Source organism: Salmo trutta, chromosome 21 (genome assembly GCF_901001165.1).
Source record: "Salmo trutta chromosome 21, fSalTru1.1, whole genome shotgun sequence".
Classification (NCBI taxonomy): domain Eukaryota; kingdom Metazoa; phylum Chordata; class Actinopteri; order Salmoniformes; family Salmonidae; genus Salmo; species Salmo trutta.
The window spans coordinates 12,381,245-12,405,127 of NC_042977.1; the positions used below are offsets into that span (position 1 = coordinate 12,381,245).

A 23,883-nucleotide genomic window follows, 5' to 3' on the forward strand; every position below is an offset into this window, starting at 1 on the left:
GAGGTGAAGGAACTCCATAAAAATCCATATTTTAAGACCATTTACTCTGACACCATGTCTTGTTTTGTACGCTTGGTACAAATAATAAAACGCAGAACTACAGGATGTTTCTTAACATAACTCTTTATTAACTAGCTACAACTACATGTTCGCCTATCTCCAACCACGATCAACTGACGATGCCCTAACCGTCTGGGTGGTGTTAACCAATCACTGCACAGTAGGATACGGCGGTAAAATGCATCCAATTATAATTCAGTATGTATTCACATATGAATATTACAGATGGGAAATGTTCTGCTTTTTCTTTAACTTTTGGTTGAATACTTTCCAACTGTGTTAGTCCTTCAAAACGATCATTGACATGTTTTACCCAATTATCTTTGTACCCCCTTTCCTTAAACCTTTGTGTGAGGTCCTTGGTCTGTTTCTGATAAGAAGCATCTGCATATTCTTCTGATGTGGACTGAATTTACTTTTATTAAGTGGACGTAGATGAAAGCTGTCTCCTCTAAGGAGGGTATTCTTGTCCGTAGGTTTCCTATAGAAATCTGTAGAGGGTGGTTTTGTCCTTAATAACCATCACATCAAGAAAACGGATTTGTTATAGGTCATAGTTAATGGTGAAATGAAGGGGTTCATTTACAGAGTTTAGATAAGCATGGAATTCCAAAAGTTCTTGGAATTCAACGAAGGCCTACGAGTCGAAACGTTGTTATAAATAAATATCACCTGGGGAGCATGATGCAGAACTGTGCGGCGTTTTCCGTTCTGTTTTCCATGAGTTTGCCTCCAACTCCTGCGGAAAGTACCTGAATGTGCGTATGTTCTTCAGCTTTACTACTCAGAACCTGAACATTATCTCCCCTTTCTATACAGGTACGTCCAGCCATCTGGAAAACGTCATAATCCTCAATCGTATAGTTGTCATCCTGGATGGCTTGCTATGACAGATGGATAGGGAAAGAGAGAGAGGAAAAAAAGAGCGATGTAACGGGGGTTAGGTTGGTTTGTCCTTTACTAACCTCGTCCCCAAACTATTGCACACAGCACATAGGCAATACCGAGAATCCGTGCCTGGGGAGGAAGTCTGGTGCGTGAGACAAGTTATTTTACACAACGCTCGAGTGGAACTAATTTGCCAGAGGGGGGACTCAAGAGTCATGACTTACACATCTCTGGACAACATCGCTAAACACTCCTGAGAGGGGGACAAATGCCTCTTGCACTGAGATGCAGTGTCTTAGATCCTAAGGAAGGAATGGTAAAATCCCTCAATTATTGTAATCGTTCATTAATCTACAAAGGATCTACAGGCATATTTCCATTGTAAAGTATTAATCGATTTAATTAATTAGGGGAATTTTTACATTTCAATTATCGGAGATTGAATAAGTCGCATGTGTTTTTGCTGCGTTGACTCTGATGCTTGCGGTCGATTTAATGTCACAAGTCAAAATTAGCACAAAACCAAATACTTTTTATAACTAACCAAGATAGACCACAGCTTGTCGTTTCCAATGGGAACAAATTAGTCATAGCGGGCAGAACAAGCAAGTAGGTGGGCAGAGCCAAGCACGCGCTAGCGATATACTATTGGTGCGTTCTAGTGACATCTGCAAATTTCCGTTAGGGAACGCCTACTCTGTGAAGTGCGCGTGTGCAATAACTCAATTCGCCTCTGCGCTCCTAAACAGCGCGATGTAATAAAAACAACTTTTGCAACGGGTGAAGTCTACAAAACTTAGTCTGTTCTGTTCATAACAGATTTTAGTTTTGGGAACAGAAAACTGTATTGAGATCAAATGTTTAGTTGATGAGAAGATTTGCAGAACGTCGGCCAAAATCCATCTCGTTCCATCTTCTCCCACTGCCCGCCAGTGGATTTTCTCTCACTGCCATATTTGGTAGTAAGTAGAAACGCCAACCGGATGCTTCATATTTATACATCCAGAGAAATATCTATCTCATTGTTCTATCTGTGTCAAAACATTTTACCAGCATGGAGAACGAGCCACGAAAAAGAGTCGCTCGCTCTTCAAAACCAGGCAAAAGGGGTTTGTTTTTATAAGATATCATCAGACCGGTATTAACATTGTGTTTAGATGTTGTTGGGTCTCTGTGGGTCCTCAAAAAGTGATGGAAACGAAGCTATCGTTCTTTCAACTAACGTTACGGTTGTGTTTACGTAGCGCTAGCTAACTTAGCTAGCAAGCTTCATATGCAGCCATAGCATAACGTTAACTGGCTAACGTTACTTTTATGGGCAAATTACAGTATTCAGCTAACTTCCTTATATGAGCACTGACACCTAATTTCACTTATTTGACAGATGGGAAGAGTGTCAAAGAAGCACAGACCGCTGTAGAGGAAGCAAGAAGGTATTTAACGTTAGCCTTGGTACCAGTCTCTTATGCTAATTTACAGTGCCTTTAGAAAGTATTCATGCCCCTTATTCCACATTTTGTTGTGTTACAGCCTAAATTCAAAATTGATTCAATATATTTTTTTCTCAATCATCTACACACAATACTGTATAATGACAAAGTCAAAACATGTTTTTTGGACATTTTGTCAATTGTTTGAAAATTAAATATAGAAATATCTCATGTACATAAGTATTCCCACCCCTGAGTCAATACACGTTAGAATCACCTTTGGCAACGATTACAGCTGTGAGTCTTACTGGGTAAGTCTCTAAGAGCTTTGCACACCTCGATTGTATGATATTTGCACATTATTCTTTAAAAATTGTTCAAGCTCTGTCAAGTTGGTTGTTGATAAACAGCTATTTTCAAGCAGGTTTATGTAAACTGTAACTAGGCAACTGAAGGACATTCAATGTCATCTTGGTAAGCATTCCAGCGTATATTTGGCCTTGTGTTTTAGGTTAATGTCATGCTGGAAGGTGACTTTGTCTCCCAGTGTCTGCTAGAAAGCAGACTGAACCAGGTTTTCCTTTAGGATTTTGCCTGTGTTTAGCACTATTGTGTTTCTCCTTATTTATTTTTGTACTTTTTACCCCTTTTTCTCCCCAAATTTCGTGATATCCAATTGTCCCATCGCTGCAACTTCCCCTATGGACTCGGGAGAGGCGGAGGTCGAGAGCCATGCGTCCTCCGCAACACGACCCCGCCAAGCCGCACTGCTTCTTGACACACTAATCGTTTAACCCAGAAGCCAGCCGCACCAATGTGTTGGAGGACACACCGTCCAGCTGGCGACCGAAGTCAGCTTGCAGGTGCCCGGCCCGTCTTAGACCACTGCGCCACTCAGGGGGCCGTTTGTCCTTATTTTGAATTGAAGCTATACAGAGTTGGTTACAATTCCAATTTTATCCTCCCAGAAGAGGCAGCATCTGTATTACAGCAAATAATATGGCTAAACTCCAATGTACTGATAGAGGATAAACCAATTGTCTTGGAGAGAATGTATAAGAAAGATATCAGGTTTATGAATGACATTGTAAACAACGAGGGTAGAATTATGTCATGCAACCAATTAATTTAGGTGTATGGAAATGTATGCTCAATACAAAATTATAACCAACTCATCGCTGCCACAAAAATGGAAAAGGCAATTACTTAAAAAAGGAATTCATTAAGTTTGTCTGCCACCAATCATTTTTTTTAAATAAACGGCTTAAAATGACTAATATAAATCATAAAATGTATCAGTTTCACTTACGGTCAAGAGGGTTAATAACTATGCCACATAAAATTCAAGATAGTTGTCCCAATACCATGGCATCGGGTTTATGAACTGATATACAAAGCAACAACTGATGAATCAATTCACTCTTCAATTTAAGCTATTATATAACATGTTCACTACAAAAATAATGGTCAGTTTATGGGGTGTTCAACAGTCAGACCGGTGCAGAGTCTGACTTGTGGAACCAGAATCAATAGAGCATCTCTTTGTACTGTCCATCGCTGCCTTGTTTTTGGAGTCAGGTCCAGGAATGGTTGTTATGCCATAATATCAGGGTGTGGTTGGACCTGCAAACTGTATTGCTGGGGGATTTGAACGACCACAGTCAGTCAACAAGAAATATCATTGTGCTCTTGGGTTAAATGTTTATTTTTGGGGCAATTTCGGCAGACGTTGCAGATGGGGAGGTTCAAGTCCATAATGAGACAGACACCATGGTATAATGGATTGATGTATTGCAGAAGGAAATGGTAGAATGATGATTTATTTGGAAAGATGGGTTGATCTGTGGCTGTCTGAAGGGTAGAATTGATATGTACATGTGTAAAAATGTTGAGGTCCTCCAATCAGGGGTGAGCATGGGATTATTGTATGTTATGCTTTTCCTTATTTACAGTGCATTCAGAAAGTATTCAGACCCATTGACTTTTTCCACATTTTGTTATGTTACAGCCTTGTCCTAAAATTGATTAAATTGTTTTTTTCTTTGTCAATCTACACACAGTACCCCCATAATGACGAAGCAAAAACAGGTTTTTAGAAATGTTTGCACATCTGAAATATCACATTTAAATACATACATTTTCAGACACTTTACTCAGTACTTTGTTGAAGCACTTTTGGCAGCAATTACAGCCTCAAGTCTTCTTGGGTATGACGCTACAAGCTTGGCACACCTGTATTAGGGGAGTTTCTCCCATTCTTCTCTGCAGATCCTCTCATGGTCTGTCACTGCACAGCTATTTTCAGGTCTCTCCAGAGATGTTCGATCAGGTTCAAGTCCGGGCTCTGGCTGGGCCACTCAAGGACATTCAGAGACTTGTCCCGAAGCCACTCCTGCATTGTCTTGGCTGTGTGCTTAGGGTTGTTGTCCTGTTGTAAGTTGAACCTTCGTCCCAGTCTGAGGTCCTGAGCGCTCTGGAGCAGGATTTCATCAAGGATCTCTCTGTACATTGCTCTGTTCATCTTTCCCTCGATCCTGACTAGTATCCCAGTCCCTGCCGCTGAAAAACATCCCCACAGCATGATGCTGCCACCACCATGCTTCACCGTAGGGATGGTGCCAAGTTTCCTCCAGACGTGACGCTTGGCTTTCAGGCCAAATAGTTCAATCTTGGTTTCATCAGACCAGTGAACCTTGTTTCTCATGGTCTGAGAGTCTTTAGGTACTTTTTGGCAAACTCCAAGCGGGCTATCATGTGCCTTTTACTGAGGAGTGGCTTCTGTCTGGCCACTTTACCATAAAGGTCTGATTGGTGGGGTACTGCAGAGATGGGAGAACCTTCCAGAAGGACAACCATCTCCACAGAGGAACTCTGGAGCTCTGTCAGAGTTACCATCGGGTTCTTGGTTACCTCCCTGACCAAGGCCCTAATCCCCTGATTGCTCAGTTTGGCCGGGCAGACAGTTCTAGGAAGAGTCTTGGTGGTTCCAAACTTCTTCCATTTAAGAATATTGGAGGCCACTGTGTTCTTGGGGACCTTCAATGATGCAGACATGTTTTGGTACCGTTCCCTAGATCTGTGAGTCCAGCAATGTCCCTAGTCCTTGCCGATGACAAGCATACCCATAACATGATGCAGCCGCCACCATGCTCGAAAATATGAAGTGGTACTTCGTAATGCGTTGTATTAGATTTGCCCCAAACATAGCACTTTGTATTCAGGACAAAAGTGAATTGCTTTGCCACATTTTTTGCAATATTACTTTAGTGCCTAGTTGGAACAGGATGCATGTTTTGGTTTCTTTCTTTTCACTCTGTCAATTAGGTTAGTATTGTGGAGTAACTACAATGTTGTTGATCCATCCTCAGTTTTCTCCTATCACAGCTATTAAACTCTGTAACTGTTTTAAAGTCACCATTGGCCTCATGGGGAAATCCCTGAGCGGTGTCCTGTCTTTCTAGCAACTGAGTTATGAAGGACGCCTGTATCTTTGTAGTGACTGGGTGTATTAATACACCATTCAAAGTGTAATTAATAACTTCACCATGTTCAAAGAGATATTCAATGTCAGCTTTTTTTTTTTTTTTTTAACCCATCAACCAGTAGGTGCCTTTTTTGTGGATGCGTTGGAAAACCTCCCTGGTCTTTGTGGTTGAATCTGTGTTTGAAATGAACTGCTCTACTGAGGGACCTTACAATAACCTGTTTGTTTGGGGTCCAGAGATGAGGTAGTCATTCAAATTTCATGTTAAACACTATTATTCCGCAGTTAGTCCATGTCATTTATTATGCAAAAGTTTACTCCTGAACTTATTTAGGCTTGCCATAACAAAGGGGTGGAATACTTATTACCTCAAGACATTTTCATCTTTTCATTTGTAATTAATTTCTAAAAACATAATTCCACTTTGACATTATGGGGCCATGCGTGTAGGCCAGGACACAATCGCAATTGTAGTTATTTTACGTTTAGGCTGTAACACAACAAAACGTGTGGGGGGAGCGTGTGAGTACTTTCTGAAGTGACTGTAAAACCACGCCTTGTCATGCCAAACAATTTGGACATTATGACATGGAGTACAAGGAGTGGAATGTTAGCACAAAACGGGTCTGGATTTCAGGCTAATATGACATCAGTGGTTCCCAAACATATGACGTTTGCTGTTTGTCTTCACATTTTTGGGGTTGAATGCCATTACCAATGTTGCTGGACTCCCATTTGTGAGCAGTGTTTGTCCCTGATCTGGTCACACCCCCATGCGTCTCTCTGACTTGTGGCGCTGACCGGGTAGAACCCCTGTCTCCCTAACCCCAGGAGAGAGGCAGTGAGGGAAACCCTGAGAGAGAAGCTGGATCTGGAGAAGAGGGCTCTGCAGGTGGTGGAGCGTCTCTTGGAGGACAGCGTAGCAGACGACTTCCTGGTTGACTGTGTGAGTACCGTAGAGGTCAATACACTGTCTACCTCTGTGGTCAATACTGCAGGGCGATCCGTGGGTAAGATGGCGACTGCAAATGGATGAAGCGCGCAGAGTTGGAGCGGTTCCAGTCTTGTGAATTCGAAGAGGATCTGTGACCTCATGGAAAGATTCACCGTCCGTAGATATCGGTTGATGGAGGAGCACGGCGTTGTTATTTTGAGGTGGCGTGGGGGGTATCTGCCATGTGTTCATGATGTTTCTTTCAATGTCCTTGATTTGCAGGCAAGGTTGATCACTGCTGCCAATTACAAAGACACAGTTGAGGAGAGGTCCATTGTGAAGCTGTGCGGTTATCCTGTCTGTTCAAACAAACTGGGCAAGGTAAGGTTTTGTGTATTTCTAAAGGGCTTTACCTTTTTAACCTGTCTTCCAGTCTTAAACTTATTCAGGTATTTTTAAAAAAAATTTTACTAGGTCTCCACTCAACAGTTCAAAATCTCCACCAAAACCAATAAAGTCTATGACATCACAGAACGCAAGGTAAGTGCTCAGTCAGACACAGAGTCACATACTTTGCTGTGTGGTGCCCAGCACCGCGAAAGAACGTGACTGACGTAAGACCGAAACGGTGCCCTTTCCCCCTCTGACCCAGAGTTTCTGCAGTAACTTCTGCTACAAAGCCTCCAAGTCCTTTCAGCTGCAGATATCAAAGAGCCCTCTGTGGCTGAGGCAGCACGAGAGGTAAGCCTGCACTGTTTTACTTCAGCATATATATATATATATATATATATATATATATATATATATATATATATATATATATATATATATATATATATATATATATATATATATATTTCTATTAGTGCTGAGGTAGGCAACCATTTTTCTTTAGGTCCAAATTTGACCTAAATGTTAACTCCTCTCGTCATTTGCAGCCCCCCAGATGTGAAATTAATGAAGAAAGGAGATGGGTATGTACATAACTTTTTCCCACAATGTCATTCAGTCTGGATGAATTGATACAATGTGGATCTGTCATTCAACTGATTTAGAAGGTTTGGATGGATGGATGGATGGATGGATGGATAGGTATTGATCCATTTATCAAATCCATTCCTCAATCGTTTACGGCATAAAAATTCAATAATTCGCAGACTGTGAACATCAAAAAAAAAATAACTACGGAACCATGGATATATCGATTGAGTGATTTGCTTGACTGACTGACTGACTTCCTTCCCCCGGATTCCCTCCCCCTCTGTTTAGCGGTAGCACAGGAGAGGAGGTGAGGCTGGCTGAGAGGCGTCTCAGAGAGGACGATGTGGAGAACCCCCTTCCCTTGGACTCCGTGTCCCCAGAGGACCCCAGGCGCTCCCCTACAGCCGGCAACAGCGACGACAGCGACGCAGAACACGACTTTGTCTCAAGCGTGGTCTCCCAGCGACGGGGACCCACGGTGCACTGGGGCGATCTGCCCAAGCGCACCGCCGAAGGGGAGGGTAGGGAACCTGGAGAGGGGGAGGACAGGGAGAGAAGGTCGGGAGGTAAGGACACAACGGTGCCCAAGCAAATACAAACAAACGAGGCGGAAGATGAGGAGGAGGAGGAGAATACAGAAGAATCACAGAAAGCACAAAGGAAGCCAAGCAATGGCACAGATGGACAACAACAGCACACCACAGATACGAACCACCAGAGTGAGCAGCAATCTTTCCTGGGAGAGAGAGGGTCGCCAGAGGGCCAGTCTATGGAGGAAGCCGCAGAGCTATTGAGCCAAGTTACAATACAGGATCGAGCCACAGCTACGTCTCCTGCACTAACAGCCTGCAGTGTACAGAATCAAGACCCAGCTACAAAACCCAGTCCACAGGGGGACCCAGCACAGCCCACCCAGCCTGGCATCAACATCACCCAGGTGGGCATGAGCAGAAGGGGAGCCCAGGGGCTCCTCAAGGGCCACGAAGCCGGGACTAAACCTGTCTCGGTCCGGCTGAATCTTCTAGAAGGCCTAAGGAGGACCTTCACTGAATGGACGACTGAGGAGACTATGAAGTTCCTATATGGCCCAGACCACTTTAGTAAAACACTGATAGAAACAAAGGAGGAGGAGGAGAAGGAGGAGGAGCTAGATGAAGATGACTTGGAGGACATTGTGGAGGGTGGTGGGGAGGGAGGTGAGACTGACTCCCAAAGGGGTCCAGGAAGGCCCTCGGCCCCGGCCCCGGACTACGACACCCTACGCAGGGAGACAGAGGAGATGGGGCTGAGGGTGAGGGAGTTCTACAAAGGGACGGAGGAAGTCCAGCGGGTGTCAGGGAAACAACATGCCAGAGGCGGAGACTCAGAGGTGAGTGGGGGAGGAGTGTATTGTAGCAACTGCCAGTGTCCAGATGGGGGCACTCTGTATAAGCATTGGAGAGATGTGACATGAAACTATCTCCTGTCGCTCTGTCTGTCGCTCTGTCTGTCGCTCTCTGTGTCTGTGTCTCTGTGTCTGTTTCTCTCTCTGTCTCTCTCTGTGTGTGTCTCTCGCTCTGTGTCTGTCTCTGTGTCTCTTTCTCTCTATCTCTCTATCTTTCTGTCTCTGTCTGTGTCTCTCTCACTCGCTCATTGTCTGTATTCCTATCCTCTCCAGAACCAGGGTGGGGCGCTCCCGTTGGTTGACTCCCATGCCCAGCACCTCATCCAGAAACGGATTACGGTGGAGAAGCTCACTAAAGGGTGTGTGTGTGTGTGTGTGTGTGTGTGTGTGTGTGTGTGTGTGTGTGTCTGTATGTAAACACTGCAACGGTTTTCAAAGTGCAAAGAACTGGGTTTCTGCGATGAAAATATGGTCACCGATGTGCTGACAATTGACAAAATTGAATTTAACTTAGCGTCTCAGCATATGAAGAAAGTAAACAAAGTTGTTCTGTCTGTTTCTCTTTGCGGTCCGAAGCCTGAGAGACATCGTGGGCCCTCTGCGTCTCACCATGACTGACGTCTCCAGTGACCTCAACAGGCTGGTCAGAACATTCAGGTCAGCGCCAGTGTGACCTTTTAACACACCTTCTACAACGTCCCCAGACTGCGTCTGGGAGACTGGAACGTTGTACAGTCAATATTTTACCTGGGCCTGTATTCATAAACCGTAACAAAGTAGAAGTGCTGATCTAGGATCAGTTTTGCTCTTTTAGATCATAATGAATAAGATGACACGGACTGGAGGGGGGGGGGGGCTGTTCCTAGATCAGCACTCCTACTATGAGACACTGTGAATACGGTATTTATGGTGAAGTTATGTAGTATCAAGGCTTCCACGAACTGCGTGGACTTTCTGGGGAGCCCCAAATGGGCCAGAAGTGAACTCTGCTCTTGTCGTGGGCACTAACTAGGGTCTGATTGGCTGATTTTTAGGTGCTGTCAACAGGAAGCGGCGATTGGCAGAGTGCTATTTGACTTCCTGTAGCTCTTTTTTTTATTTATTTTTTTAAGCGTACCACTTGTCACACCTCCAGTGAGAGGCCTGTTTCCAGGAATTCACCACGAGCTCCTGAGTCCTGCTCAAACAGCCCCCTGAGCTCCAACAACAAACTGTCATATCAAACAACTATAATTGTTTTGACTGTATGATTTTGTCTCTGACATATGGTTGGACTTTATGGTGATTTGGACTGCCAAGTTGAAGGAAAGGCCAGATATTTCGACTTGTTTTTATTTACATTTTTATGGAGAATCATAGTATTGTCAGGCCTAATGGCAGTACTCATTTCTCTCAGCTTCTAAAAACGTATTTTTTTTACTATACTGTCTCTTTCTTTATTTCCATGGCAGATTTACAAACACCAACATCATCCACAAAGGCCCAGAGTGGACCCTGATTGCGGTGGTGCTCCTCCATTTGTAAGTGCACTTTCCCGTGTGCGTGTGTGTCCTGTTGCAGGAACAGCTGGAGAGCCTAGGCCTCTGTAGGATCAGTACAGAGGAAACCAGGGAGAGAGGAAAAAGTCCCTGGAGGAACACCCTCTCAACAAACTCTACCTAGAGGGATTTATCTGTGTGTGTGTGTGTCCAGGGTGCACTGCAGAGAAGTGTGTGTGTGTGTGTGTTCTTTTGGATGTCTTTGATAGAGCTCAAACAAAGTGGAAGTCAACCTGTAAAAAAGTATGGTTTCATTTATCAACATATGCATAGAATGTGTACATTCATACACAGGCCCTCATAGATGCAGCAATGCAAAGGTTTATGTGTGTGTGTGCGCATGCGTTTTTATGGTGGCCTTTGATATATATATATATATATATACACACACACACACACACACACACACACACACACACACACACACACACACACACACACACACAGTGCGGTATACATTATATGGCACTCTGGTTTGTGTGTGTGTGTGTGTGGCATCTCCAATCTACAGTGTTTGCGTTCCCTTGCGTTGTTTGCCCTGTGCCAGATGGTGTGTGTGCGCCACTTCCCCGGGCAGGGCGTGAGCCTAGCAGGCGCTATGTGGGACAGTTCCATGCTGCTCCGGTTTGTGTACACACAGACGCTTCTCTGCCTTACCTCATCCACCTGATTGCCCCCCCCCCCCTCCAGATCCGTGAGGCAGCAGCCAGGGACGACGACACCCACACAGGCAGGCCCTGGGAATGTCAAAATAAATGGGGGGGGCCACTGCCGTCTTGACCTAATATTACCTGATCTACTAATGTGGTCTTGATCCAGTCCTGTAGTCGCTGACTAGTAAAGCAAGACGCCCTATCGAGTAAGACGCTGACGAAACGGACGGCTCTCACAACGAATTGGAAGTGGCGCTGCTCTCAGGCGCAGTTTGGTTTCGACTGACTCAAAATGTCTGTTACTTAGCCCTGAGCATTAAGACGTGGTCGTAATAAGACACCTACGAGAGAGACTCTTAAGAACACGTCTTACGTTGCGTTATAAGCTCATCGTAAAGCATCATACCTGTTCACAAGGCAATGCGCTGAATTTCCAGTCGCTTCCAAATCCTGGTCAGTGTGCCCTTAAACCTTTAAAAAACATGTGCATTTCGCTGTTGGATGAGATTTCTGTAAATGGTCACGTTAGCCGTACTGCCATCTGAACGTCTTGTACTTATTACTTCTTTACTTCAGAGGCCTTTGGGTTTTTGTTTTTCCTGACCGTGTTTGTTTTGCAGGTTATCAGAGGTGTCCCCGGTGGTGCGGGAGGCCCTGGAGAGGCCGGCCTCAGTCGATTACCTCTCTACTCTGATGCAGGAGCTCCCACTGCTGGACCGGGACCTGCAGAGCCTGGTCCAGCTACTCAGAACCGCAGAGCTCTGTCCACACGCGCACAAAGAGAAACGGCAGACAAATCAATGAAAGTCTATTCTTCTTCTGGACAACATTTTCCCCTATTATAAGAACTACCGGGGAAGGGAGACGTCAGTCCCAGTTATCCTTTTTTATTTGTTTTGGTTGCTTTTTCGGTTTTGTTAATTTCTATTTGATTGTGTTCTATTTTTTGAGAATTAAGAGTCAAAATAATGACTTTCATCTTCTCTCTGGAAATGTACAGTGCTTGATGTGGTTGTAGTTCTCTGAAATGAAGAGCGTGTAGGCATACCGCATCACTGAATAGGCTTGTTTTCAAACAGAAATTCTTACACTTGTGCATCGTTGAGTGAATCTGTTGAAGCTGTAAATGTCTAAATCAAATCTTTAAAGTTACAAGCATCCAATGTTGAACCCTGTGCCTCTATACAACCAAATAAAATCACTCTCAGGTTTCCCACTTTGTCTAAAAACGTTATGTGTTGTCGACTATGTTGCCTAACTGTAAGAGGATGGTGCAATAAAAGTGATGCTGTTTCTCCCAACTTCCTTAACATGAAGTTTATAGCAGTGTAATCTCATTTGTTCCAAGTGTGTTAACAAAGCGTGTGTCTGATTTTAATATTTGGTTTGGACCAGGTAGCTCGCACGAATGGGAAATGAACGTTAATCATTTTATTTGATTCAAACATTTTAGGATCCTACAGATATAGCCTAGCAGTTCTGAAGCATTTTGCTTGTAGGCCTTGAGTAAAATATGTTCATTTTGTTGGCATGAGTTTATTTCTTTTTTTTTCTCTTGTTCATTTCAAGAATGTGTTGAATGAAGGTGGTGCAGTGGAATTGTTTAAAACTGTATCAACTCACTGACAGGCATACTATTCATTAAGAATATATCATATTTTAACATTTTTGGTTTAGATTCCTGCACTTTTGAACTTAAGCCCTTTTATGTTTTACAAAAGATAAGGGACCATTAAAAATGTGTATTGGATTTTGTTACACACTAAAAATGATAGTGACAGTGTTATAATTTAAGCTGGAATAGAATAGGCATTGATTAATATGACATTTTCACAAATGGCCTACTAGGCATTAAATTGCTGAGTAGTATTTCATTTAATCGTTTTCTTCTGCTAGGGAAGAAAACAAGAAAAATGATTAAGCACAAATATAAACAGGCCTAGTTGGGCATCAACCAAACTTCTAAATCATGTATTTTGTGTTGTGTGAAATGTTAAAGACAATTTGGTCTATTAACAATACTAGTATTGCATAAATGTATTTTGAAATTGACATAATTGCATATATTAAAATAAATGTGTTAATCCTTTGTGACGACCGTCGTAATGAGGAGACCAAGGTGCAGCGTGGTGAGTGCTTATGTACAAAATGTATTTTAACTCAGAACACTAAATCAAAACAATAACAACAGAAAACGAACGTCACGTTCTGCAGGCTATACTAAGCTGTACAAAAACAAGATCCCACACTGAAGGAGGGAAAAGGGGCTGCCTAAGTATGATTCCCAATCAGAGACAACGATAGACAGCTGCCTCTGATTGGAAACCATTCTAGGCCAATCAAAGAAAAAGACAACATAGAAATATAACACATAGAATGCCCACCCCACACCCTGACCTAACAAAATAGAGAAATAAATCGTCTCTCTCAGGTCAGGGCGTGACATCTTTCCTCTGAAATTTGACATATTTACTTCCATATTAGCTATTTTCTTCTCAATCCTCCAGCAAAATTTTTGCTGTTCACAGTTTTTCATTTAAATCCATGTTGTGTATCCTTGTGCCTCCTCAGATCCACTTTCCGTTGGAATCCCTTGAAGCAGAGGTCGCAGCAGAACGGTTTATAGCCCGTGTGCTTGCGGGTGTGCGTGATGAGGTTGGAGCTCTGACTGAAGGCCTTCCCGCATACCTGGCACTTGTGCGGTTTCTCACCTGATAATATAAACAAACAAGTTGCGTTATGAAAGTGTCCATTTGAGTTCTCCATATTGAAGTGTTGACTGTTGTTGTGCAGTAATTATACGTGTCCATCTGAGCTCTCCATATTGATGTTCTGCTATTTTTCTCGTAATTGTCTGACTTAAACGTAATATGTTAACTTACTTTTTGTTTAGATGACCACTTATGAATAATTGGCTAATACAAAACCGTGTATATCATTTTTTTTTAATAATGAACGTATTTTTTTTGTGGTGGGAGCGTAATCTCTCACCTGTATGGATGAAGGTGTGTTTCTTCATGTCCGACTTCTGATGGAATCTCTTACCGCAGTACTGACAGGGGTAGGGGCGCGTGTCCGAGTGGATGAGCAGGTGCGTGGACAGCGTGGACGATCGCTTGAAGCTTTTGCAACAGATTTTGCAGTCGAAGCTCCTCTCCTGAGAATCAGGTAAGATGTGAGAAAGTCAAGTATATGAGAGTGTGACTTCTTGCCATCTACAATTTAGGATTTCGTTCACTTTTTTTAGCAAATACGGAGGCATTTGAGCCCTAATTACCTGTGAGTGAACGGCTTTATGTTGTTCCAAGCTCACTGCGTGCCCAAATGTTTTCCAACACATTCCACAGGTGAATGGTCGTGCTCCGCTGTGCGACCGACGGGCGTGAACTTCCAAACCGTGCGGTGTCGAGAAGACCTTTTGGAGAAGATGAAAGCGGTCATAGTTAATAGCCTACCACATTGATGCCGAAAGTGTTTATTAGTGGAAACAATCTCATTCAAATCGAACAATTGACCTTAGTATGCATTATGGTGGAGGATTATGGATAGGCTTACCTTGCAACACTTGATGCATTTGTACGATCTGCTTGGTTCTATACGGGAACAGATGAGATTGGATTTAGACTTGATTTCAGAGACCTTGAGGGCCGAGTATAATTGGTCGGCGTCCCACATTTTATAGGTAGGGAACACCGTAGACCCAAAGTCCCGGTAAAATCCTGTGTGCGGGCCCCGCTGTGCGTAAATAGGGGATTTGGAGGCACCATCCTCGGATCCATCGATACCCATCTGTGTGTCAGGCTCCAGAGTTGTGGAGAGATTGTGTTGGTATGTTCGCTGCACAAGGTGCCTGAGCTTGGAGCCAGAGTAGGTAGTCCAGGCATAAGGGCGGAATGGAATGGCGAAATGGTGAGCGTTGTCCACTGACGGAGTGAAACATTGTTCCGAATCTGGAAAACATTTGGACTATATGAGTCACGTTTACAAATACTGTTTACAAAAATAGCCAATAATGACTTAATAATACACCCTTTTAATATGCAGGTAAAACCCCACAGGACAGGATGAAAAGTGATACATATGAAAAGCTGAGGCACAGTCTCAAATAATCATGTTTGGATATGCATTGCGCATATGCGTAATGGTGACCAAGGACAGAGCAAAGATAGACATCACAACAAACTGTAAACACAGACCTTGTGATGCAGATGGAGATGGAGGGCGCCAGTAGCAGTCATAGTCCGGGAAGCGGTCGCACACGTTGCCCTCGCAGCTCAGCGGGGAGGTGGAGAACATGTCAGCCGTGCGCACTAGATAGGATTCGGGGGAGAGCTTGCCATGGTTATGAGCGTCCTGCGCGTCACAGCTCCCCTCAACCTGTGGTTTGCGCTCTAGTCTCAGAGAAAGCAAAGATTAGCACTTAATTCAAGCTCATAATATCCGTCTCACTAGCGGTTCTGGGGGGGGGCAGTGCCCCTGTGACAACAATTTTGGACCCCCTTGTGGCCCCCCTAAATGTGGCGTATGAAATCATTTTTACATAACTAATTTTTGCTATCATTCTTTTTTACATCCGTTATTAGACAGTGGCAACGATGATGATTATGAACATGGTCTTTTGCCTGCTAATGCCTGCAATGCAGTGAAGAAAACGATATGACAACAATAACGTCTAATGTAACTGGCCCCTCTAACAGTACAACTGGCCCCAGCTTGGCCCCCCCCCCCCATTTGAAATGGTCTAGAACCGCCACTGATCCGTCTCAGATTTATATTGTATTTGTGAATTCTAAAGTGAAACAATACATTCCACGCGAATTTAGCGAAATGAGAAACGTATCATTACAGATAGGTTTTTAAAACAAACGTAGGCTAATTCTTCCTTGTGTGCGTAAAGGCGAATGGATAACAATTACGCAATACATGTATTCAAAGCACTGCAGCATCATAAATGGACGCACCTGCGCATATAAGGGATACATTAGTATCCAGTCTTATGTACTCATCATCCAGGTATCGGGGTTGGTGGTAGCTATGTGCCCGTTTACTCTTCACCAAAAATGACCTCGGCATGGTTACTATTCGCTGCGTGACTCTCAAGGTCCCTGGTCACTTGTGATGAAATCCTCTCCGTCCACACCGCCTATTTTATCTCCGGAATGATTTGAACACCATTGGTTGAAAAGGCACCTGCGCGTTTACAAGGTTTTGTGAGCATGTGAGGCAGGTGGCCAATGGGACCACTGCCCCCCACGGTCTCCTTTTGTGATTTGTAAACCACAACTTATTATATTTTCTAAAATATCATTTAGAGAACATATAGTTGTTTGCTTTAACGTCAGGTGCCATTTGCGTTGGTTCAGAATCAGATGACATGTTTATATTTGGTTTATATTTTACCGTGGTTGACGGGTTAAAATGGGTATAAACTTACTGGAACTTTCCCTTGACTAGGCTATAATGTGGAATATTTAGACTATTTGTGATTTTTAAGCCCCCAACCCTCCCTTCCTCATGGCCCATGCAACAAGGCCCATGTCGATGTAAACGGATCCTGCGGTACCTCCTCTCCCTGTCCCCCCATGTAGCAGCCTGCAAATGCGGACATGAGGTATCCCTTACAAGAGCCTTTGTCAGTTAACGTGCTGGCTCATTCATCCAGATAGATCCAATAACTTCGTCCAAATGTATCATATCCAAAGCTTGGGACTATAAGGTTCTATCTGCGAAAAGATGATTCTGAGATAATTTACTTTAAAGTTCCCGATCCCTCATTGGTTTGAATGGTGAGCCATTTTTTAAAATCTTGTATTATTTTTAACTTAACAACATTAAATTGGCGTATTTAGAGTACTATATAGGTAGAGAACATTGAACAGAACAAGGCTAAGTCAATAACTAAATGTTCTCTCAAGCTCTCAATATCCAAATGCCAATGTATGGCAAGGCTCAATTATGATTTCAGTAGGATCTCCCTGATAAAACAAAGTCGGATTTTTTTTAAACATTTGTAGTCATTTAGCAGACGCTCTTATCCAGAGCGACTTACAGTAATGAATGCATAAATTTCATAAATTTTCTTTTTTCTGTGCTGGCCCCCCGTGGGAATCGAATCCACAACCCTGGCGTTGCAAACACCATGCTCTACCAACTGAGCTACAGGGAAGGCTACAGGGAATGAACTGAGATGTTGTCATTTAGCCTATTTCAGAAATCAGAACGCTTCAAATGGAATCATTGCGAGTAATTTCGTGTTCAAGATTGTCTGAAAGCAAAGTGATATCAATTTCTCGGCCATGTAGGAATAACGTTGTTGGTTGGACCTGTAGAACAACTTGAGAAAGGTAAAGTTGGAACACATGCTCGATACCCAACAGCCGAAATTGCTTAACCGCGCTTAGATTTTTTTCTTTTGACAGGGCAATTTGACTTACAAATAACATCTCCCACAGCCTACATTGCTACTTTAATTAATTGATCATCTCTTCTGTGTCGCATATTGCCTGCACAAAAAGTAATTTCATTCTTTACCCTAAAACATTTGACACTCAATCACGTACACGTAGAGGCATTAACAGTTATTATATTATTACACTTGTCAAGAAACAAAACGACTTCAGTCACATTTGAAAAAATATATAATAATTGTTATTTCATGTCTAATGCATTGTCACGACTTCCGCCGAAGTTGGTCCCTCTCCTTGTTCGGGCGGCGTTCGGCGGTCGACGTCACCGGTTTTCTAGCCGCCACCGATCCACTTTTCATTTTCCATTTGTTTTGTCTTCATTGTACACACCTGGTTTCCATTCCCATAATTATGTTCCTTATTTAACCCTCTGGTTCCCCCCATGGTTTTGTGCGTGTTTGTTCATTGTAAGTGGGTCTGTATTTGTGAGTTTGATTATTGTCCTTCTTGGAATATTTGTTGTTTTGAGTAAAGTTACGTGAATTACTCATCTCTGTGTCCTGCGCCTGACTCCGCCTTACCTGCTACACCTAGATGCCTTACATGTATGGGGACCTTACTGTACACAATATCCACATAGACTCAGCTCACAGCGCCTCTCATCTGAACATAGCGGCTGTCATGACCCTTAATTAACTGAGAACTTCCTGAAAGTCCATTTTTTTTCTCACAACTTTCAGCAGATAGACATTGATTATTTGGCCTTATCGCTAATAGTCATGACATGAAGTCTATTTTAATCATTTGTACACCTATTTCAATTGTCCTACCTTGTTTGAAAATCAAGTCATATGAAATGGTTTTAACCAATTTGATTTAGTGTTATAGCAAAGTTAAAAATCCTCTTTAATTACCAACAACACCCAATGAATCATCATTTTAAAATTCCCACAGAGAAACCGTGCACCAAGTCATATCCCAATTTTACTCTGTTTGTCTATTTACAGCTCAAGGTGGGGCTGTGCATTTGTAATTATGTTTCCAATATAAGACCTAGCCTGGCTAGACTCATCCTTAGCCGTGACAGTGCCACTGCCCACACAGAAGCTGTGTAATTTCAGACAGGTCCTACACATTCCTTTAAATGGATCTCATATCCATTCATTATCTGTACTATTTGTGTACTTAATTGACCAGGCATCTTGACTGAAATGAATAGCCCATTGTTGTCTTCTCTCCTGGTTTTCACTTTTCCTACAGGTGGCAGTTCATGGGCATGAGGGCTTCCACCGTTAGAGCCAGAAGGACTGTCACTGGTTCCACCCATGCCTACTCTTACACACAGAGCAGGGCAATTGTGGCCTTCATTGTTTCCCTTTATGGATTTGATATCAGACCTAGGTTCAAATCATTTAGTTGGCTTGATTGAGCTTGCCTGGTGAAATGGAACCAATGGAATAGACCCAAGTGCAAACTTCGCCCATCTGGCGCTCCAGACAGACTTAATCAAACACTCTAAAGACTTGAAAGATTTGAACCCGGGTCTGTGAAATCTGTTTAATATTCCACGTTTTTTGTTCCCCTGAAGGTTTATCTGCATCCAGAATATCTGGAGGGAAATATCCCACACCCTTTCCCTTTCCTCAGCGGAGGATTTACCTATATGTGCCTTTTAGGGTCTTGAGAATGAGACTGATTAGACAAATAGCTTGACATGTACAGTTCTGCACAGACTTAACATGGTGTGTCTGCATTGCACAAAAAATACACAAGATCAGAGCATCAAATACACTAAGCCCCATACTCTGTCTAGTCTATAATAACAACTATTTAAGCCATATAAAAAATGAAATGGGCACAATTTCTCAAATCGCTTTGTGTCCTTTTAAACAGTCAATATGAATCACACTACATTGACGTAATCGCAGAGTAGACTGACCTTGTGCAGTGTTGCAGAGTGATACACTACCTAAAGTATATGGACAGCCCATCAAATGAGTGGATTCGGCTATTTCAGCCACACCCGTTGCTGACAGGTGTATGAAATCGAACACACAGCCATGCAATCTCCATAGACAAATATTGGCAGTGAAGTGGCCCGTACTGAAGAGCTCAGTGACTTTCAACTTGGCACTGTCATAGGATGCCAGCTTTCCAACAAGTCAGTTCGTAAAATTTCTGCCCTGCTAGAGCAGAAATCAACTGTAAGTGCTGTTATTGCTAAGTGGAAATGTCTAGGAGTAACAACGTCTCAGCCATGAAGTGGTAGACCACACGGGACCTACTAGTGCTGAAGCTCGTAAAAATGGTCTGTCTTCGGTTGCAACACTCACTACCGAATTCAGCACAAGAACTGTTCGTCGGGAGCTTCATGAAATGGGTTTCCATGGCTGAACAGCCGCACACAAGCCTAAGATCACCATGCGCAACGCCAAGCGTTGGCTGGAGTGGTGTTAACCTCGCTGCAATTGGACTCTGGAGCAGTGTAAATGTGTTCTCTGGAGTGATGAATCACGCTTCACCATCTGGCAGTTTGACGGACGTATCTAGGTTTGGCGGATGCCAGTAGAACGCTTCCTGCCCGAATGCATAGTGCCAACTGTAAAGTTTGTTGAAGGACGAATAATTGTCTGGGGCTGATTTTCATGGTTTGGGCTAGACCCCTTAGTTCCAGTGAAGGATAATCTTAATGCTACAGCATACAGTGACATTATAGACGATTCTGTGCTTCCAACTTTGTGGCAACAGTTTGTGAAAGGTGCTTTCCTGTTTCAGCATGACAATGGGCCCATGCAGAAAGCAAGGTCCATACAGAAATTGTTTGTCGAGAAGAACTTGACTGGCCAGCACAGGGCCCTAACCTCAACCCCATCGAACATCTTTGGGATGAATTGGAACGCCGACTGCGAGCCAGGCCTAATCGCTCAACATCGGTTACCAACCTCATTAATGCTCTTGTGGCTGAATGGAAGCAGGTCCCCGCAGCAATGTTCCAATACCTAGTGGAAAGCCTTCCTAGAAGAGTGGAGGCTGTTATAGCAGCAAAGGGGGGGACCAACTCCACATTAATGGCCACGATTTTGGAACAAAACACTTCAGTCTGGTTTTAGACCCCATCATAGCACTGAGACTGCACTTGTGAAGGTGGTAAATGACCTTTTAATGGCATCAGACCAAGGTTCTGCATCTGTCCGCGTGCTCCTAGATCTTAGTGCTGCTTTTGATACCATTGATCACCACATTCTTTTGGAGAGATTGGAAACCAAAATTGGTCTACACGGACAAGTTCTGACCTGGTTTAGATCTTATCTGTCGAAAATATATCAGTTTGTCTCTGTGAATGGTTTGTCCACTGACAAATCAACTGTAAATTCCGGTGTTCCTCAAGGTTCCGTTTCAGGACCACTATTGTTTTCACTATATATTTTACCTCATGGGGAAGTCATTCGAAAACATAATGTTAAATTTCACTGCTATGCGGATGACACACAGCTGTACATTTCAATGAAACATGGTGAAGCCCTAAAATTGCCCTCGCTAGAAGCCTGTGTTTCAGACATAAGGAAGTGGATGGCTGCAAACTTTCTACTTTTTAACTAGAAAAAAACAGAGATGCTTGTTCTAGGTCCCAAGAAACAAAGAGATCTTCTGTTGAATCTGACAATTAATCTTGATGGTTGTACAGTCGTCTCAAATAAAACTGTGAAGGACCTCAGCGTTACTCTGGACCCTGATCTCTCTTTTGAAGAACTTTTCAAGACTGTTTCAAGGACAGCTTTTTTCCATCTACGTAACATTGCAAAAATCTGTCCAAAATGTTCTGTCCAAAAATGATGCAGAAAAATTAATCCATGCTTTTGTTACTTCTAGGTTGGACTACTGCAATGCTCTACTTTCCAGCTACCCGGATAAAGCACTAAATAAACTTCCGTTAGTGCTAAATACAGCTGTTAGAATCCTGACTAGAACAAAAAAATGTGATCATATTACTCCAGTGCTAGCCTCCCTACACTGGCTTCCTGTTAAGGCAAGGGCTTGCTCCTACCCATCTTTCCGATTTGGTCCTGCCGTACATACCTACATGTACGCTACGGTCACAAGACGCAGGCCTCCTAATTGTCCCTAGAATTTCTAAGCAAACAGCTGGAGGCAGGGCTTTCTCCTATAGAGCTCCATTTTTATGGAATGGTCTGCCTACCCATGTGAGAGACGCAGACTCGGTCTCAACCTTTAAGTCTTTACTGAAGACTCATCTCTTCAGTGGGTCCTATGATTGAGTGTAGTCTGGCCCAGGAGTGTGAAGGTGAACGGAAAGGCACTGGAGCAACGAACCGCCCTTGCTGTCTCTGCCTGGCCGTTACCCTCTCTCCACTGGGATTCTCTGCCTCTAACCCTATTACAGGGGCTGAGTCACTGGCTAACTGGTGTTCTTCCATGCCATCCCTAGGAGGGGTGCGTCACTTCAGTGGGTTGAGTCACTGACGTGGTCTTCCTGTCTGGGTTGGCGCCCCCCCTTGGGTTGGGTTGTGCTGTGGCGGAGATCTTTGTGGGCTATACTCGGCCTTGTCTCAGGATGGTAAATTGGTGGTTGAAGCTTTCCCTCTGGTGGTGTGGGGCCTGTGCTTTGGCAAAGTGGGTGGGGTTATATCCTGCCTGTTTGGCCCTGTCCGTGGGTATCATCGGATGGGGCCACAGTGTCTCCTGACCCCTCCTGTCTCAGCCTCCAATATTTATCCTGCAGTAGTTTATGTGTCAGGGGGCTAGGGTCAGTCTGTTATATCTGGAGTATTTTTCCTGTCTTATCCGGTGTCCTGTGTGAATTTAAGCATGCTCTCTCTAATTCTCTCTTTCTTTCTTTCTTTCTTTCTTTCTTTCTTTCTTTCTCTCTTTCGGAGGACCTGAGCCCTAGGACCATGCCTCAGGACTACCTGGCATGATGACTCCTTGCTGTCCCCAGTCCACCTGGCCATGCTGCTGCTCCAGTTTCAACTGTTCTGCCTGCGGCTATGGAACCCTGACCTGTTCACCGGACGTGCTACCTGTCCCAGACCTGCTGTTTTCAACTCTCTAGAGACAGCAGGAGCGGTAGAGATACTCTCAATGATTGGCTATGAAAAGCCAACTGACATTTACTCTTGAGATGCTGACTTGTTGCACCCTCGACAACTACTGTGATTATTATTATTTGACCATGCTGGTCATTTATGAACATTTGAACAACTTGGCCATGTTCTGTTATAATCTCCACCTGGCACAGCCAGAAGAGGACTGGCCACCCCTCATAGCCTGGTTCCTCTCTAGGTTTCTTCCTAGGTTTTGGCCTTTCTAGGAAGTTTTTCCTAGCCACTGTGCTTCTACACCTGCATTACTTGCTGTTTGGGGTTTTAGGCTGGGTTTCTGTAAAGCACTTTGAGATATCAGCTGATGTAAGAAGGGCTATATAAATACATTTGATTTGATTTGAATGAGATGTTCGACGAGCAGGTGTCCACATACTTTTGATGGTGTAGTGTATCTATCCGAGGAATTGGAGAGTGTAAACTCTCTGAGACAGAACAGGAAACCAGCAACAGAGCAGAGCAAGCACCATCAGTGCTGCTGTGGCAGGTCAACCAAGCTATTTTGTATTTTATTTTTCACCATACAGAGATCTTGATGGTATATGCTACAGTCTCTTAGCAAAAACACGTGATTGAAATAGCTGCAAGGAATTGCTCTGATAACAGCTTGTGTTTTTTTTCTTTCAACTTTCTCAAACATGCTATAGAAATAAACATAGGCTTTGTCTTGCATCTCTGAACCACCAGTCTATTTCTGCTGCTCAAGCTAAAGTTCTTCAACTCATATGTGCACAGTGAGAAAGTATGTGACTGCTGTTCCTAGATATTAATATAGTATTTTTCGTGTGCAAGGCTGTCGCTTCAACACCACATATGCCCTACATGTGAATTTTCAAGAAGACAGTGTTTCAGTTCAAAAGAGCCTATTCAAAAATACTTTGCTGTGCAATATGTTAGTTATTTGAGGGTCGGTTTCCCAGACGCAGATTAAGCCTTCTCCTAGACTAAAAAGCAAGCTAAATGGAGATTCTCCATTGAAAGTGCTGTTAAATCCAGGACTAGGC

At 43.4% G+C, this 23,883-nt stretch overlaps 2 protein-coding genes across 4 annotated transcripts; one reads left to right on the top strand and one right to left on the bottom strand.

The window, feature by feature from the left end:
- The first annotated feature begins 1,950 nt into the window (after positions 1-1,950).
- On the top strand, positions 1,951-12,673 carry rpap2 (RNA polymerase II associated protein 2). Of its 3 annotated transcripts, none has more exons than XM_029704290.1 (12): positions 1,951-2,057; positions 2,333-2,381; positions 6,694-6,808; positions 7,079-7,177; positions 7,271-7,336; positions 7,449-7,537; positions 7,735-7,770; positions 8,045-9,146; positions 9,435-9,520; positions 9,738-9,818; positions 10,613-10,681; positions 11,973-12,673. In XM_029704290.1, the coding sequence occupies exons 1-12, from the start codon at positions 2,003-2,005 to the stop codon at positions 12,154-12,156; spliced, it is 2,031 nt and encodes a 676-aa protein (XP_029560150.1). In that variant the 5' UTR covers positions 1,951-2,002; the 3' UTR covers positions 12,157-12,673. The 3 variants fall into 3 exon arrangements, with proteins under 3 accessions (XP_029560150.1, XP_029560152.1, XP_029560151.1); XM_029704292.1 differs by having other exon boundaries at positions 1,952-2,057; positions 8,066-9,146; XM_029704291.1 differs by having other exon boundaries at positions 1,988-2,048.
- A 1,178-nt stretch (positions 12,674-13,851) lies between these two features.
- Positions 13,852-16,506, bottom strand: LOC115157766 (zinc finger protein Gfi-1-like). The gene is made up of 6 exons (XM_029706201.1): positions 16,314-16,506; positions 15,549-15,743; positions 14,908-15,302; positions 14,630-14,767; positions 14,344-14,509; positions 13,852-14,063 (listed from the first exon to the last, which is right to left on the bottom strand). Exons 1-6 carry the CDS (start codon positions 16,423-16,425, stop codon positions 13,885-13,887), a joined length of 1,185 nt encoding a protein of 394 aa, XP_029562061.1. The 5' UTR covers positions 16,426-16,506; the 3' UTR covers positions 13,852-13,884.
- Between the last annotated feature and the right edge of the window lie 7,377 nt (positions 16,507-23,883).

Bases quoted from the DNA above. Each gene is read 5' to 3' on its own strand.
- LOC115157766 (XM_029706201.1), bottom strand. From the start codon at position 16,425: ATGCCGAGGTCATTTTTGGTGAAGAGTAAACGGGCACATAGCTACCAC. The intron at 15,744-16,313 runs GTGCGTCCATTT...CTCTGAGACTAG, and splicing joins TGTATCCCTTATATGCGCAG to AGCGCAAACCACAGGTTGAG. The intron at 14,510-14,629 runs GTAATTAGGGCT...CCTGATTCTCAG, and splicing joins ATAAAGCCGTTCACTCACAG to GAGAGGAGCTTCGACTGCAA.
- rpap2 (XM_029704290.1), top strand. From the start codon at position 2,003: ATGGAGAACGAGCCACGAAAAAGAGTCGCTCGCTCTTCAAAACCAGGC. The intron at 7,337-7,448 runs GTAAGTGCTCAG...CCTCTGACCCAG, and splicing joins ATGACATCACAGAACGCAAG to AGTTTCTGCAGTAACTTCTG. The intron at 7,538-7,734 runs GTAAGCCTGCAC...CGTCATTTGCAG, and splicing joins TGGCTGAGGCAGCACGAGAG to CCCCCCAGATGTGAAATTAA.